This window comes from Zootermopsis nevadensis, unplaced genomic scaffold, assembly GCF_977971745.1.
Source record: "Zootermopsis nevadensis isolate Lab colony 2312 unplaced genomic scaffold, Znev_1.0 Znev_ptg000011l, whole genome shotgun sequence".
In the NCBI taxonomy this organism is placed as follows: domain Eukaryota; kingdom Metazoa; phylum Arthropoda; class Insecta; order Blattodea; family Termopsidae; genus Zootermopsis; species Zootermopsis nevadensis.
In genome coordinates, this window is record NW_028259143.1 from 8,609,504 (window position 1) to 8,627,231 (window position 17,728).

Consider the following 17,728-nt stretch of genomic DNA (forward strand, 5'->3'; position numbering starts at 1 on the left):
GTCTTATAATGGGCTCATTTGCATACTAACTCAACTAACGAGCTAGCAGTCTCCTCCCGCGATGTTGCTTGCTTGCTTCCTCCTGAAACGACTTCGTCATGATTCTTGTAGCCAATCACAAATGCAGAGCTCATATATTTCTATCTTAACGTTGTTGGACTGGCGAAAGCTGCCTTTCTTCCACAGGGGTTATCTTAAAATAAACTGTATGGATATTTAAATAATACAACAGCTGATCTGTTATGACAATTTTATGAACATTATTCCGGTGGACCAAAAGAGACACATCTTTATTTTATTTACCTTCGTGACACCCAGACATTTTCAGACGTATCGTAATATTTTGGCGTGATACCAACGGGATCCTCTATATTGGCATTCGCAATTTTGATTTCGTCTTCAAACTGCACCACTAAGATTTAGATTTAATTCTATTGCTGAGAGTATCGTCTAATAAGCTATAAATTAATGACGTGTAATCTTATAAATGCGTTTTAAAACCACCAGTTTTTGTTTTTATTAAGAGCGTGCATGAACGTGTAATTGAGAGGTATCATTTATTCCTTTCTCCATCGCTCTACATACAAAATACTGAACAAATTTCGATTAAATTTGGTTCAGTGACATTTTACCTGTTGATACTACATTACAATCAAATTAGCATAGTCGCCTTAAAGTTACTAAGCGCCTCCTGTCTAGAAACATTGAAACTAAAAAAATAGACAAAAATTAGTTTTACCTTTTCTTTAATATGGGACAAAACTTAATCTCTCGCCGTAACGAAATGAAAATATCAGGATGGAGAAAGCTACGTAGTTACGAGCTTCATAATTCGCACTTTTCACCAGATATTAGGTAATCAAATCGAAAGGATAAGATGGACAGGGCATATGGAACACATGGAAGAGACAAATTTACACAAAATCTTGTTCGGCAAGCCTGGGAACACTGGACATAGATGAGAATATAATATTGTGTGCCGATGTTGATTAAATTTAATTGGCCCAAATCAAGGTCTGGTAGTGGTAAGTTGAGAACACGGTACTGAAATTTTGGGTTCTATACAAATCCTAAAAAATCTGCTTAGTGTAATTTATCGACATTTATATATTCATGTTTCTTTAAAATGTTACTTCTGCAGACTTGTCTCTTGATGTAACAGTTAACATCTTCTTATGGAGATCCTTATTATGTAGTTTTTCTCCGCCATCTTTTCACTTCTTTCCTCTTAGGTCCAAATGTTCTCCTCAACACCCTGTTCTCAAACTCCGTCTCTTTTGTGAGACATGAGGTTCTCACGGCCGCGAGTATGAAGATCTGTCTTCCGCCTTGTTGCGCCATATATTCTAGTACTTTACTGACGTTTCTGATGTTGTCTCTGCCTCCACCATCAGGGCGATGAGTAGATGGAGATAGCAAAAACCTCTGGAACGTCGGTAAACTTCTGCAAGACTACATGTCTCAACTACTCAGAAGACGGCCATCTTCAGTCTGTATTTTCCTTAATGTTGGGGTCCAAGTCTTACACCCCTATTAATGAACAGGAAAAATAATTATATATAAATCTTTACGTTTTAGATAGCAGAGAGGAAGCTAAAGGATTCTCCGAAATTAACCTCTTATACTGTTTTGATTTGGTACTGTTGTTCCCAAATGTGTTTAGCTATCGTTTCTTACGACATTGTTCAGTTATTTGCTATTTTCCAGTACAAAATTATTTTTTCTTTATTCGTGAAAATCCGAAATGCATTAACAGCTTCAAAATATAAAAATACAATTTTGGACAATAGGTATCTTACTCTCTGATCTGCAAGACAGACTTTTTTTAATTTACTTTTGTTGTATTTCACCCTAAGGCTTCATCCTTTTGGTTAAAAGTTTTCCTATGCGAAGACGAGGTCGTCGCATGGTCCAGGGTGTACGCAGGGAAAACTTGCCGGGAGTAAGTGCTGCTGTCACCGCCAAGAGGACATACAAAATCTCGGCATATTTGTTTCACAAGTCTAGTACAGCTATTAAACATAACCACTTGGTTTTCCAGCATTTGTTTCTGATTTAATAATTAATACCTGTACTATATTGTAAGAGTTTAACTGGTTTCCAAGCTACTTAACGATACTGAATGAATTGCAGTTCTTACCCGGCGTCGAAATGAGTTCGAGACGATGATTATGCAACGCAAAATAAAAGATAACAGTGACCTGCTTAAATATTCCACGAAGACAGCATGACCTTCACTCCGGATGAGTTAATATTTTGTTCAATACATAATACCATTTCTTTCCGTATCTCCTGAATTTGACATTTTGAAGCGTACTGATTGCGTCATGCTGGTGTTTGAAGGAACCAAGTACTTATACAGGTCCTAATGCTAATATAGTTGGAATGTCCTTGTTTTCATAAGTCGCTAGATGACGTACCTCAAGATACTGTTACATAATATTATATTATAAATTACATATTAAATAGACATATATATGGCATATATGAAGTAAATGAGCCCTTTAGGACATTACGTAACGAGGAATTTTGGTATTTAAACCCGTTACGTATTATTGCTGTGTTGTGTTAAGTACGTGGCTAGGATAGAGGAGGTGAAAACGTTACATAGAATTTTTGTAGAGAACCCTCTAGGGAAACGTCCACTTTGAAGACCGTGAAGGGGATGGGATGATAGTATTAAAATGAATCTTATAGATATGATGATGATAAACGGTATATAACTGGCTCAGAGTCGTGTCCAAATGCGTCTTTTGATATTAGCGGCGTCTAGCTTTCGAGATTTGCTGCTGCATGGTAATTAAATAGGAAAGCAGTTGAAACTTACATTTGGAGGCCTCATTCTGTAAGATGTCCGCAAATGTTAGCAATAACTTTTAGCGTAATTAGTGGTTTGGGTGCACATGCACTTGGAGGATGGTAGCCTGCCTCATTTGGTTTTAGCCCATGTAGGCTTTTGTAATTTTATAAAAGAGGCGTATGGTTTGGTCATGGCGTGTGTGAACCAAATGGAATTATTTTAATTAAATATGACTTCTGAGGCCACGATACTTTGTACTTAAATCGCTTTACAGAGTAAGTCCTGGAAGTTCTTCTGGGGTAGCGATTTGTACAAAAATTTCTTCATATGTTGCTGCCCGCGTAATTATTCATGTAATTTACATTAGGAACGCAGAATATAAAAGCTGTATTTTTTATAAATATAACGTACACACAATTCTCACAAACCAGAGATTCCAGATTTGTTATTTAAAATTTGAAACGTGCCATTTGGGGAGGGAACAATGTGATTTACAACTCTTTAGAAAGAGAACCCAGAGAATCGACGCCTCTTAAACCAAAATACTTCATAAACCACGCAGGGAACCATTTCTGTTCAATTCACACACTCCAAACCTATTTGGCTATGAGCTACAATTATGCCCATGTTCCTTCTTGGTCTCCAAACGACTGCTGTCCAATGGGTTTCATCACCAAAGTTCACTATGTAATTTTTGTTAGCTTATTCCTTCTGCATTTCAGCAACTTTTCTGTAGCCTACTATTTGAGTAATGTACATTTTATTGGAACAGTTAATCATATTTTAAGCTGACTAATCAGATTTACTTAAGTAAGGGACAATTTTATGTCGGAGGTCTTTTCGGAACGACATACGGCACTGAAATACTGAGAAAATTATTCATAATATTTAAAGAAAAGAATGTAAATGATTTCTGATCAGAGCAACGAACTATCTTTTCTCGCTGTATATGTCCTGCTACCCTCTGTTTATAAGACCAAGTGAAGCTATCGGATTCCAGATCATTGTTATCCTGTAAATTAATTCAGTGACACGAGCATCTGTTAAGCAGCAATCCAAAAAGTTATCTGCCTTGGATTCTGAGCTTCCGGGATTATGTTACTCTTCAATCAGAAACGAGCGCTAAAAGTTGATAATGTAGGGGAATCCATATTTGTTGCGGGTGGGCCTAAAATAATTTGTATTTGTATTTTATTAGCAGGGATAGCTCAGTAAGTATAATGGCTAGGCTACGGACCGAACGTCTAGGCTTCAGGTCCCGATAGGTCAAGATTCTTTTTTTTCGGAACTGCGTCCACACCGGCTCTGACGTCAGTCTCACGCATTATCCAGTCTAATAGGTACCGGGTTCTTTCCTCGAGGGTAAAGCGACTGGGACGTGAAAATAACCATTCACCTCCCTTTAGTGTCGAAGTTAAAAATAAATAGAGCTATACCTCCACTCTCCCCTTACGTCCTCATGGTGTGGTGTTTAGTTAATTACTAAAGATAACCTTACCTTTGCATATGATCCACATCAAAAATGTTTCAAAGAAAAGATCTGTATCTCAATGGATTTATAGCCTGTGATCTTTAGGCCTCTACTCTCACTCTTGATATGAGTTCCAACTGAAGTCATAAGCTGTCCTGCTTGTTAGCCTAATACTCCGTTTTTAATATAATCTTAGTTCCATTACCGACACAAACATAATACTCCTTAACATTCTTCAATCATGCATCTGGCAAAGTAAATGTGGTAAAGGTTTATTTCCGAAACGTCGGAATCTCTCTTCAAGTCCACAGGGGGTTACGATACAGAAGTGGAGCAGTGGTTGCCCATCACGTTTTGCTTTTTTTATCTTCTCGGCATATTTTACTTCCTAAAATGAAATTGAAACAATGAAATTGATAAAAGGTCTACAAAACACTTGAAGGTTGAATGCGCTATAAGCTGGTACAGCAAGCCGGTCTGCACCGCAATATACAGAATGTCTAAAAAATATGTATTATACACACCAGAAACTTTGGTGGCCGCTTGTTTGTCAGTTGCTTACCGCTGTCAACTGTGCTACGAAGCTAACGGTACTCATTTTGAACACCCACATTAGATACTATAATTCACAAAGTGCCAATGTTTGTTAAAAAATATTAATTTCATCATTGAATATGTGTGTATATGTTTTTCGGACAATGTATGTGCCAACTAGACCCTACAGCTACTATCACTTTTCTAGGTCAGTTTTTTCTGAGATGAATGCACACAAATGTACGAAGTTTCAACATACCTTTACTCACACTGAAACTCTAAACACTCTCAGTAAAACGTAGTGAATTACTGCATATGACACATGTGCCAACTAATTTTGCCTACCAACAGGACTGTTAATTAGCGCTGCTCTCTTGCAAAGGCAGGGTGAGTTATTAACAATTAAACCCTGTAGCCAACTAGACCAGGCCTCCCCTAACGTTACGTTAAGTCAATCAATATAAAATCCCTGCAAGCCACCCGACGCCAAGCATCGCGACGCCGAATCTGGGGACGTAGGTTATCGCGACACCGAAGCACATAACTTCTAGCATTGCTGCGCCAATCATAACGACGTCGAAGCAACAAGCTACGCGATATCGTACGACTTTACGTGAAGTAACCGTCTCTTCAACGACGTCAGTTTCGTCATACCTTATGTCGGCAATCTTCCTGTGTGTATAACGGGATTTCCCTTGTGGAGTACTTAGTAGTGTTTCTGTGTTTAACAATCTAATACCAACCTTCACGAAACCAGAGATATTTATATTTGTAAATGTATTTATAAACTGTGCTGCAATGAAGAAACTCCGATGTAAGTAAATCTGTTACAGGTAGTTCGATTAAAAAAGTCAGTGGAACCACGGTTCCGGAGAATTTGACGTAAATACGTCTATACGGAAAGGAAGTTTATATATTGGCTTTATTCTAAATATTTCCTTTATGCATGCTTTACAATTGAGATAAGTTTGATTAAGATATTGCTTATTCAACTTGAATTAGTTACGCTTAAGATGGGTCTGTGGTAGCTGAATGTAATGTAAACTAATGTAATGTAATGAAATGTAATGTAAGGTAAGGTAATGTAAAGTAATGTAATGTAATGTAATATTTTATAGGTAACAACAATGTCGAGTAAACAGATGACGTTTCCTAGGTAACAAAATTGCCGAGTAAATACGACGTTCCCTAGGTAACCATTGTTATGTTACCTAGTAAACAGATGACGTTTCCTAGGTAACATAACAATGAAGGTTGACGTTTCCTAGGTAACGTAACAATGAAGTTACACTTTTTCGTAACACTTTTTTGCCGAATGACCCTTCCTCGTAGACGTATTTACGTCAAAAAAGCAATATGTGTGCTATTTTTTGTTAATTCCTCATGAACACAACTCGACTGAATACATGTTCTTGTCCTGTTATGGTAGCAGCAGCACTGCAATGTCGTCTGCTTTTCTCCAATTGAGAAAAACATCTACCTCTTCGCAAAGTAAGACCGGTAAGGAAAATAGCCTGTACTCTGTTAAAAACATTTTAATATTTTCATAGTTTTAAGTGTTGGCTTCTAAATTTCATTATTCATATTGTCCTCTTTATAACACAGATATCAAAGACAGGATAATATTTTCTTGCACCTACGTTTTTATTTTGTCATGGCCAAAAGACATGCTATCGGAAATTTTGAATTTATGAAATCCATCACACGAATGCATTATTCTTACAAGAAGAAAGCTTAAATTTAAAAACATAAGTATCCAATGTGTTTGTGCTTTCTTGAATTTTAGTCACAATACTGTCAGGCGGACTTTCAATTCACCAGGTAAGAAACTGCTTTGTTTTCAACAGATTTTGTTATAGTGAAACATTATATTCTGAGGATTTTTCAACCATCGGCCACAGTAGTAGTAAAAGAAGATATGGAGGTTTTAAGTTGATAGATTAATTAACAGATGGCTTACATCAATGCAGAGAAATATGTGTGATCGTAGGGTGATGCATTTTGAGATTATCGATACAAAAACGAATTTCCGGGTCCGCTGTTCGATGATGATGTATAATACAGTAAAGTGATTAGTTTGCTAAATAGTAGAGTTTTGTAAGATTTGAGGTTGTGTGTTGTTTATTCGCGTGCTTGAAGCGTTATTTTATAATTATTTTAGCGATAGGTGACGATAAATATATAATTAAAGTTTCATTTCTATTTGGTAGACGATATAACTTCGAATTATCTGAGACAGTCAGAAAATTTATACGTTTATCAGTAGCTTCAGACCGGATTATTTGCCGTCGAATAAGAAATGGTAATGTGATCATTATTAGTAAATTGGCAAAGGATATCGGAGAATCGATCGTACCTAATACAAACTACGGAATTTCAATGCAGTTACAGGAGAAACCGAGAAACCTAATTCATTGTATTAGGTTGTATGATTGACCTTTTAACTGAAAACAAAATATGAATCAGGAACGCCTTCTATAACGTGGCTTTCAGCGTGGTTCACCATATTTATGTATGAAAAATTCAACGAAGCGATAATGCCCTATTTTAAAGTAATATCCGAGGCTTAGAAAAACCAAGACAAACTTAAAATAGCTTGTGTTCTGACCTAAATTTGTTGTAAGCAAGTTTACTGTACCAATAAAAGTAAAATATGAAACCAAACAACTTCCTTGCGTTTTAGTTGACGTGTATTTTCTCGAAGGTATCACCACCTTGTCGAAGGCAATCTGCCGGGTGAGGAGGCTTGCGTGCTCAAATGACCCTTAGGGCTATGCCGGCCTGAGCTTCGGCTCATGGTAGGGTCACCCAAGCCGGACAGGTCTAAGGAGATGCGCTAGACTAAGAGTGATACCCTGGTCCTCCAGGTTGGGGGTTGGGTGTAGGGCTAACAACCTTTCACCTTTAAAAAAAAATATGTGTTACGAAAAAATCAACCAAGCCTCGGATCAGGACGGACTCTTTGGCACGACCACGGCAATTGAAAAAGGACATGAGATTTGGTACCTGGAACATTAGGAGCCTCTATAGGGCTGGGGCACTGAAATCAGTGTGTAGGGAATTAGGGAATTATAAGTTAGACTTAGTGGCAGTGCAGGAAGTGCGATGGGAGGGGGAGGGCACGATCCCAGTGGACAATTTTACATTTTTCTATGGAAAGGGGAATGACAATCATCAGCTAGGGACGGGTTTTTTTGTTCATAGCAGAATTAGGGCAGCAGTTAAGAGAGTAGAATTTGTTAGTGACAGGTTGTCTTACGTAATTTTGGAAGGACGTTGGTGCGACATCATTGTCCTTAATGTTCATGCCCCAACTGAAGACAAAAGCGATGATATCAAGGATAGCTTTTATGAAGAATTGGAATCAGTATTTGATACATTTGGCAAGTATCACATGAAAATTCTGCTAGGAGATTTCAATGCAAAAATTGGGAGGGAGGATGTCTTCAAACCCACAATAGGCAGCGAGAGTCTCCATGCACTTAGTAATGATAATGGCGTCAGAGCAGTGACCTTCGCTACGTCAAAAGATTTAATTGTAAAAAGTACAAAATTTCCACACCGTGATGTTCATAAATACACTTGGACTTCTCCAGATGGCAGAACACACAATCAAATAGATCATGTTTTAGTAGATAAGAGAAGGCAGACAAATGTAATTGATGTGAGATCATTCAGAGGAGCAGATTGCGACACTGATCATTATCTGGTGGTAGCAAAAGTGAGGGAGCGGCTTTCAGTAAGTAGACGAACTAAACAAAATTTTGACACAGAAAGATTTGATTTGAAAAAATTAAGTGAGGGAGAGGCAAAGGAACAATATCAAGTTGAAATTTCGAATAGGTTTCAAATTTTAGAGACAAATGAGGATAATGAAAGTGTGGACATCAACAGGGAGTGGGAAAATGTCAGAAACTGCATCAAAATTTCAGCAAAAGAGAAACTAGGATACTACAGGAGAAAGCAAAATAAACCGTGGTTTGATGAAGAATGTTCAAAATTAATAGATCGAAGGAAGCAAACAAAATTTCAATGGTTGCAGAACCCAAACAAAACAAATGCGGATAATCTATGTAACGTGAGACGTGAGGCTAGTAGAACCTTTAGGACTAAGAAAAGGGAATACCTGAAGGGCAAAATTGCTGAACTTGAGACAAATAATAAGGAAAAAAACATCAGAGACCTGTACAGAGGCATTAATAACTTTAAGAAAGGATATCAACCCCAGACTAATTTGGTAAAGGATGATAGTGGCAATTTGCTTGCAGATCCAATAAAAATTGTGAATAGGTGGAAAAATTTCTTTAGCGAGCTCTTAAATGTTCATAATACTGGTGATATTAGACAGATTAAAATGCATACAGCTGAACTGTTGGTGCCAGAACCTAGCTTAGATGAAGTGGAACTAGCCATTGGGAAGTTGAAAAGTTATAAATCTCCAGGAATTGATCAGATTCCGGCCGAATTAATTAAAGCAGGTGGCAAAGGGTTGCATATGAGGATCCATAAGCTTATTCAGTTAATTTGGGATAAGGAAGAGATGCCACATCAATGGAAGGAATCCATAATTATTCCTATTTATAAGAAGGGGGACAAGACTGAGTGTGGTAATTACCGAGGAATATCGCTGCTATCAACCTCATACAAAATTCTATCCAACATTCTTTTGGCAAGATTAACCCCATATGCGAATGAAACTATTGGGGATCATCAGTGTGGGTTCAGACGAAACAGATCAACGATTGATCAGATCTTTTGCATTCGTCAGATACTAGAGAAAAAATGGGAGTTCGGTGGGACTGTACATCAGTTATTTATAGATTTCAAAAAAGCCTATGACTCTGTGAAGAGAGAAGTGCTATATAATATTCTTATTGAATTTGGTATACCAAAGAAGCTAGTGGGTCTAATAAAAATGTGCTTAAATGAAACCTGCAGCAAAATTCGAGTAGGTAAATATGTATCTGAGACATTCCTCATCAAGAACGGTCTAAAACAAGGAGATGCTTTGTCTCCCTTGCTCTTTAACTTTGCGCTAGAATACGCCATCAGGAAGGTCCAAGGTAGGCAGGAGGGTTTGCAATTGAACGGGACACATCAGCTATTGGCATATGCTGATGATGTTAATTTATTGGGGGACGATATAAATACAATAAAGAGGAACGCAGAAGTTTTACTAGAGGCTGGTAGACAAGTGGGGCTGGAAGTAAATTCAGAAAAAACTAAGTACATGTTAGTATCTCGTCATCAGAAGACAGGCGGGCAAAATTATCTTAGGGTAGCTAATAAATCCTTTGAAAGGGTTACAAAGTTCAAATATTTGGGAACAACAATAACAAATCAAAATGATACTTGTGAGGAAGTTAGGAGGAGACTAAATTCCGGAAATGCTTGCTACTTCTCAGTCCAAAATATTTTGTCTTCCCGTCTGATTTCTAAGAACCTGAAAATTAAAGTATACAAAACAATAATCTTGCCTGTTGTTTTGTACGGGTGCGAAACATGGTCTCTCACTCAGAGGGAGGAACACAGATTGCAGGTGTTTGAGAATCGGGTGTTGAGGAGGATATTTGGGCCTAAGAGGGAAGACGATGGGGCGTGGAGAAAACTGCACAATGACGAGCTTAAAAATCTGTACTGCTCCCCCAGTATTGTGAGGGTGATTAAGTCGAGAAGAGTGAGATGGGCGGGACATGTAGCGCGCATGGATGGGACAAGAGGTGTGCACCGGGTACTGGTTGGGAAACCTGAAGGGAAGAGACCGCTGGGGAGACCTAGACGTAGATGGGAGGATAATCTCAGGCGGGATCTATGGGAGATAGGAGTTGAAGGAAACTGGATTTTGTTGGCCCAGGACAGGGTCCGGTGGAGGGCTTTGGTTAATTCGGTGATGAACCTTCGGGTTCGGTAAGCCATCTAGTTAGTTAGTTAGTTAGTATTAGAAATAAGTATTGTATTTGTACTATGACGCTTTCTACATCCTTGGCTTGGGCCTATGAAGGGTCTACGTAATGTAAATAAATTCTATTCTCTTATACAAATTATTGTATCGTGTAGCCATCTAGTGGTAAGAATATATAAAGCTACTATTTGACGTGGCAGGCTAGGAACAGACAGGGAAGAGAAGGCTGTGTGCTTGTGTTTAAATTTCAATGTTGGTAATGTGGTGCCAATATAACATTGGAAAATTGTTTGAATAAGTTACGACTAATTTATAGGAATGTAGTGTAATTATTAATTTTGATGCGTGTTACAGTGACCGTAATGAATTTAAATTCTTTTTAAGGAATGAAAATTATAATCTAACAGCGTGACAAAATTATCTAAATGAATTCCCGCCGTGTGCAAAGTAGTATCAGCGGTCTTGAAAGGGACATTACAAATTACGAAGCGTTTTTGTCAAAAGTGATAAATGGTAAAGTTGATAAACCAAAACTTAATGCATGTAAACCTGTCCAAAATGTCATGAAAAGCGGTGTTCATGAAAGCTCATTTATGCCACTTGTTGCTGGTTCGTCAGTGAAGGATCTCTCTCCACCAAAACTAAGATCAAATTCTGGTAAAGTTATTAGCAGAGCATCAAGTACTGCAAACCATGTGCTGTGTAAAGAAGTTTTCGAAAATAATACAGCTACAGTTGAGGTTACAGTGAAGACTAAGTCTGCTATTGGCAAGTGTAGGAAAAGACCAAGGAGCAATACATCAGCTTCTGTACCACAAATTCATAGGCCTGTGCCAGAAGGTGAAACACAGAAGCAGTCTAGCAATATTCAGCATGAGATGCAAAACCATTCACATTCAAAACACAGATCACTTTCATGGGCACACATACTGAAAGATAAGAACACTGCTTGCATTATCCATAATGCAGTGCCTAAGGATGGAGATGAAATTGATCAAAAAGAAGTATATGCTAATCCCAGAAGATTGATACATAGTTCTAAACGTTCAAACAAATACTTGGTTACTGATGTTTCGTTAAGTAGTAGCACAAGTGATGCCAATTTAAATGATGAGGAATCACTGCATTGTATTGATAGAAGTATTCAGTGTAGTTTTCCAGAAATTAAAGTTAATGATGATAAACAGAAATTGCCATCAAAATATAATTCTAATAATGGTGGTACTAATTTTTCCATGTTCAGTCCAGTTAGAACCTTAAATTTACTGGTCAATGAACTACGTGGAAAACTGCAAAAAAGTGGTAAGTGAATTATATGTTTATGTACTGGTGTTATAACATTTTATATGTTTTGTGTGGATGGATGTTATATCACATAATTCATACCTCAAAGATTTGGTGATAATATGACTGATACTTTAATGTAGCCACTATACCATTTTTACAAGTAAGAAATTTACTTTACATTATATATTTGATATACTTAGTAACATACAACTTAGTATATATCTTCTCATTATCCACAATTGCAAGTCACAACACATGTACAACAGAAGTTACACAATTCAAATTGTGAGAAAACTGGTGCAGTTCTTGTGAAACACCAGCATGTACCATGTTAACATCTAAAGAGTGGCCTACATGAGAGTTTGGAATGCCATGCATTCATTCCACCTGTCTCTGTGTTTCACTGAATGAAGTACCTTGAATGTAGACATAAATGATTTGATCCTGTGTGCCACAAGTGATGTGCAACTGATAGATTTAAAATTAATCGTGCATTAAGTATTGTTTCTTGATATTAATCAATTACAAGCAGCATTTTTTATTTTGTGTGTTATCAGTAATATAATTTATGTTTCCAGAGGAAGATGGCAACGTGCGGAGAATTATCACAGACATGGAACATACCCTCATGTTTATTCCTTCACAAGTTAATGCTCGTGAGAAGGATCACATTGATGATATCCCTACTAGAGATGAAACACTCATCGCAAGGCCATATCAAGTTGAATACATTCCAATGAAACCAGCAAAAACTTCACACTCAAAACCTGTTGTCTTGCCCAGTGTGAAGTTTTCAGAACAGAGTTTTTCAAGGCAGTTTAAACATCGTTTGCCACCGTCACATGAACAACAGAGAGGCCCAACAGTTCTGCAGTCATCTGCACATACACAGCTTGTTTCAGAAGAAACAACTTCCGGAACACAGACAGTGCAAAGAGAACTTGAAGTTAAATGCGCAAGATTGGAATGTGAATTAAAGCAAATAGAACTAACATGTGATCAACTGAGGAAGGAAAGAGATGCTTTAAATGAGTAAGTTTTATACAGTTTGCTATCCACTTGTATTTATAATCATTTACTTTGTAATGAGTCTAGCCCCTTATCTTGAAGGACCTGTGGGTTTACATCCTGGGAACTGTGTTGATGCATTGATATGTTTTAGTAAAATTTCCTGTTACATATTGTGAAAAATTTGTTCCATGATTCAGAAGGTCACTGTTCAAGACACAAAAAACAGCTGGCCCAAAATATGTTACATAAGCTCAAGTCCAGCTACCAGTACTGATTTATAAGGTTAGGTGACTTAACAGAATTTTGCTAGGCTTTACAAATATTGGGAAGTGTATGTAGGCGTGGCAAAGAAACCAGTTTGAACCAAGGTTTCATGGGAGCATCGTGATGTTTAATTGCTTGGAAAAGGCAGGCAGATAATTAGAATAAATGATTGTCATTGTAATTAGTTTGATTCAGTATAAATTTAATCCCTGATGTATTTTAGTTCTTATTCAGAATGAATTCACACCATAGTTGTGCAGTTACAAAACAAGTTAATATTACAGTCAGAGATTTACAATAAACAAAGTGTTTTGTCTTTATCGCATAAACATAACTTTTATGCCAAAGAGATGTATTCTCACATTCAGTGAATGAAATAAAACATTTTAATAAATTAAACTGTTAAATTTGTCGGCATTGGCACTGTTAATTAGCAAGTCTAGTGCAGGTCTTCAAAATAATGATCGCTGGCTTTGTGGCACAGTTGACAGCAGTGACCAACTAACTGCCAAGCAGCCACCAAAGTTGCTGCTTTGTGTACATTATTCTGAACACTCTGTGCTATTTTCTGTAGTGAAGTAACCCAGCAGTGCTTAAATCAACATTACTGTCTGTACATATCTCATCTAAAATGTATTCTTTACTGGGTGAAAAGAGAAACAAATTATTTACCTTTTTATCCATGTCCCACTGCTTCTTTATGTCAATGAAATTATCTTGTCTTTCATCATGTAATGATAACTTCTGTGCAGTGAAAGTGTTGTTTCATTGAACACCTGTCAATATCTTACATGCAAGACATTTTTGTGGAGTATATTTGAAGGAATATGAGGACAGAAGACTGTACTCTTGTTTTTGACATGTATGGTGGATGTGAGATGTGTTTCGTACTTTTAGTTCTGTGTTATTTACAGGAAAATAGAAGGGGAGAAAGAAGAGTTAGAAGTGTTGGCAAAAAAAGAAAAAGATTACCTTGTAACCATTAACTGCCTTAGCTCAAATCTAGAAAATATGAAAAAAAAGGCAGATGAACAGGGTAAAGCTGTCAGTGAGTTACTTGCAAGCAATGCTCAATTGAAAGAGGAAAATAAGGTAACCACAGCAATCATTACACTGTTCAATGTAAGATGGAAATGTCATTACTACATTATTCAGAATGGTAAATAGTATATTTTGCAAAACCTTAGACTTGTGTTAAAATTTGCAGTTTTGTGCAGATTGTGGGATATTACATACATAGATTTGAAATTTCTTACGAGATAAGTAGGATTTGAGGATTTCGTAGCAGTGAGTATGAGGATAGCTGTGTTCTTGGTTATAGCATCATGTAGTTTGGTAGAAGTTTACTCATGTTCCATAGGTCCTCGCTGCCTCCATCGTTATGTTGATGAGCCCCGATCACATGGCATCTTTGTTTTTATGAGATCTCTGTAGGACTGCTGACAGCTGCTGAATTCTACATGTTTCCCATAGTTGGTAGGCCTTGAACTAATAATACCTTTCGTTTTTGCTTCTGTATATGTGGCACTCTTCAAAATTTTGGTAGGAAGAGGTCATTTTGGAAACCTAGATGGAGGTGTGAGAAGTATCTTACTGAAACTAAATTATTAGGATGGGATCTACTGGTGGATTTCTGTGAACATGGTAAATGAATGTTTGGGTTCCATAAAGGCAGGAATTTCTTGGTCATCTTGAGTGACTATCAGCTTGTTCCATGGAGTTAGTTATGTAACATTCTATAGGAATGGTGCAGAAAAGAAATCTGCTTCTGTGATAATGTAAAATAATCTTGCTACACATTTTTAATAACTTGTCAGCAGTCCTTAATTCTTGTTATGATCATATTATACAATGTGAATTACACAGTTTCTTTTGTATTTTCATTTCTGTTGTAGGAATTGCTTCCATTGCATGATGCCAAAGCTGTTCTATCAAGGCACCTTAAAGAACGTAGCAAGGAGGAGGAGAATATCCATGCACAGCTCCAGATAATGAAGCTGGAACGTGAGAAATTTGAAATCCTTTTGGTTAGCAAGGATAAGGAGGTGGAGAAATTGAAACAAGAACTCATGTAAGCAAACAGATCAGGTCCTTTCTCCATGGCCTAAAGTTCAACAGCAGCAGTTTGCTTTTGCATAATTGGTATCCGTTCAGGCATTTTAAATTCATTACATCTTTTGCTTATTTTGTCTCTAAATGTGATTTATTTTGGAGATTTTTTGCCCCCCCCCCCCCCCCCCCCCCAAAGAAATGTTATTGACTAGAGGTGTTAAAATTATCTAACCTTGAAATGCATGTTAAAACATTTCATTTATTTAGTGTAATTAATGGTATGGTTTTTATTAATGCTATCCAAGGATTAACAATCCTCTGGTGCGTGTGTGGAGTGTAGAAACTGAGGTCACAGGACCAAGGAATTGGTTGGCAAGTCTTTGCTTAATATTGAAATATTTTGCCTCAGGAAAAAACATGAGAGAGTGTCAGGAGAATAAAGAAGAATGCATAATGAAGATTCTCTTCTTTGTTACTCTTCACCAAATACTGTTATGGTAATCAAATCAAGAAGGATGTGATGGGGGGGAGGGGCATGAGAGGAATTATGAACATGTAAGAGGTTTATCCACGATGAGTACGTTGGAGATCTGCACATATAGTGGAGACTGGATTCATCTTCCTCAGGATAGCTAGTTAGGTGGCTGTTATCTTGAGGACTATTCTGTATCGGTTTTGATACATATCTCTGCATTAACTTGTAAGGTTTTAATTTCCTCTGTATGCTGTTTGCAACCTGAGAGCCTAGATGTCTCAGCAGATAAAGCAATATATGTTTATCTTTTGTTAGTGTAATTTGATTTTCAATTTGGTGAACTGTACAGACATTCAGGTTATGTAATATTTACTTAGAAGTGCCAGCATGTTACTTTAATATAGAGTAATCAGAACTATCTGAGTAACCTGCCCCATTATTCCTTCTGACATGTCATTTAAATGTTTTTTCTTACTTGTAAGAATTCGTGAACTTTGTTCTGGTACTTTTCTAATTCTTCTATGAAGCCTCTGAGAATGTTTCATTTCTTGGTATATGGCCAGATTTATATGGCTTAATGAAGAGGAATGCATAACATTTAAAGTGCTATTAAAGCTTGTTTGGACAGTAGCATTTTAAACAAGCAAATACATTTGCCATTTACTTCATATAACCTAACATTCAACCTATTTATGGATTCCTCTTCACTTCCATTTATATTAAATCTGCCAACATGCTGTGTCATTTACAATTGTAATTTATTTTTCCTGCAGGGACATTCAAGCCTTTACTTCAGAACAGCTGTTGAACCTGAAGTCATTTGCCGCTGTTCATAAGACTGCAAATGAAATTGATAAAGGTGACCTTGATATTGAGAAACGGTCAATCATCAGTGATGATACTGAGCCAGACCCTCTGTCAACAGAAATAGCACTGTCTCTTGAAAAAGCCCAAAGAGGTAGAGAAATGGAGAAGCAGCCAGTGTGTTCTTCTCCCACATCTACTATTACATCGTCTGTAGGCATTTATCCTGCTTGGCAGAACATTAGCCGAATTTCATTATCTCATAAAGATGATGTGAACAAGTTTTCTTCAAGGGAAATGTTTGTATTGCCTCCAACAAGGAATAATAATAATAATATGAACGAAAGTGAAAATGATTCTGGTATAGAAGGTAATAGAAGTTTTTCTTTTATAAAACCCAGGAGCCCAGAATTTAAAAGTTTTCTTGTAGATTCATTATCAGAGAATGTTGCAACAGAATCAAGAAGTGAATCAAGCACAATTGAACCTAAAACACATGAAGAACTTAAGAATAAATTGAGGAGTTTATTTGAGAGATTAAAAAGACAGACAAAAATGGGTATTGGTGTCTCCTTACCAAGTCCACCTCGTCATTGCTCAGAGATCAGTGAGCCAAGTGGAATGTCCCAGTGGAGTGAAGTATCAGATGTTGTCTCTACAAGTAGTGTTAATTTAAACAAAGAAAAATTTGGCTTAAGCACTAGTGACACAAGTTTTGAAAGTAAATTTGAAACAAACAAATTAAAACATTAGCGTCTGCTGTCTACATATGCTGCATTTTGTGTGTGAAGACTGCATAAATTTTTAATGGCAGATATATTTTTGTATTGATCAAATTATTTTATTATATTTACGAGTCAGAAATAAATGAGAATATTGTATTCATATATGCTTTCAATTAAAATTTCCTGTAGCTTTTTTTTTCTCCCCTCCAAATTTTGTGTACCTAATAGAAGTGAGGTGTACTGGAAAGCATTATGTTACAGCTAATGTGCATTTCAAAGATTAACCAGGAAAAGTATGAAGCTTAGATGCAGAGCTGATTGATTAGGTAGATAATAAATACACATAGTATGTGCAAAGCTTGGAATTTGGTTTGTGAAGTGTTCTTCCATCTTGAATTCTTAA

The 17,728-nt window shown here is 36.9% G+C and overlaps 1 protein-coding gene and 1 long non-coding RNA gene across 4 annotated transcripts; one reads left to right on the forward strand and one right to left on the reverse strand.

Moving 5' to 3' along the window:
* Nucleotides 1-277: 277 nt before the first annotated feature.
* On the reverse strand, nt 278-5,862 carry LOC110833777 (uncharacterized). 2 transcript variants are annotated; one of them, XR_015534722.1, is made up of 3 exons: nt 5,460-5,862; nt 4,299-4,659; nt 278-1,530 (listed from the first exon to the last, which is right to left on the reverse strand). It is a non-coding gene; the product is annotated as an uncharacterized LOC110833777 (long non-coding RNA). The 2 variants fall into 2 exon arrangements; XR_002544341.2 differs by lacking the exon at nt 5,460-5,862 and adding an exon at nt 5,065-5,290.
* Nucleotides 5,863-6,101: 239 nt separating this feature from the next.
* On the forward strand, nt 6,102-17,485 carry LOC110833626 (uncharacterized). 2 transcript variants are annotated; one of them, XM_022072046.2, is made up of 5 exons: nt 6,102-6,305; nt 12,573-13,026; nt 14,184-14,361; nt 15,165-15,340; nt 16,570-17,485. In XM_022072046.2, the coding sequence occupies exons 1-5, from the start codon at nt 6,212-6,214 to the stop codon at nt 17,351-17,353; spliced, it is 1,686 nt and encodes a 561-aa protein (XP_021927738.1). In that variant the 5' UTR covers nt 6,102-6,211; the 3' UTR covers nt 17,354-17,485. The 2 variants fall into 2 exon arrangements, with proteins under 2 accessions (XP_021927738.1, XP_021927657.1); XM_022071965.2 differs by lacking the exon at nt 6,102-6,305 and adding an exon at nt 10,989-12,009.
* The last annotated feature ends 243 nt before the right edge of the window (nt 17,486-17,728 follow it).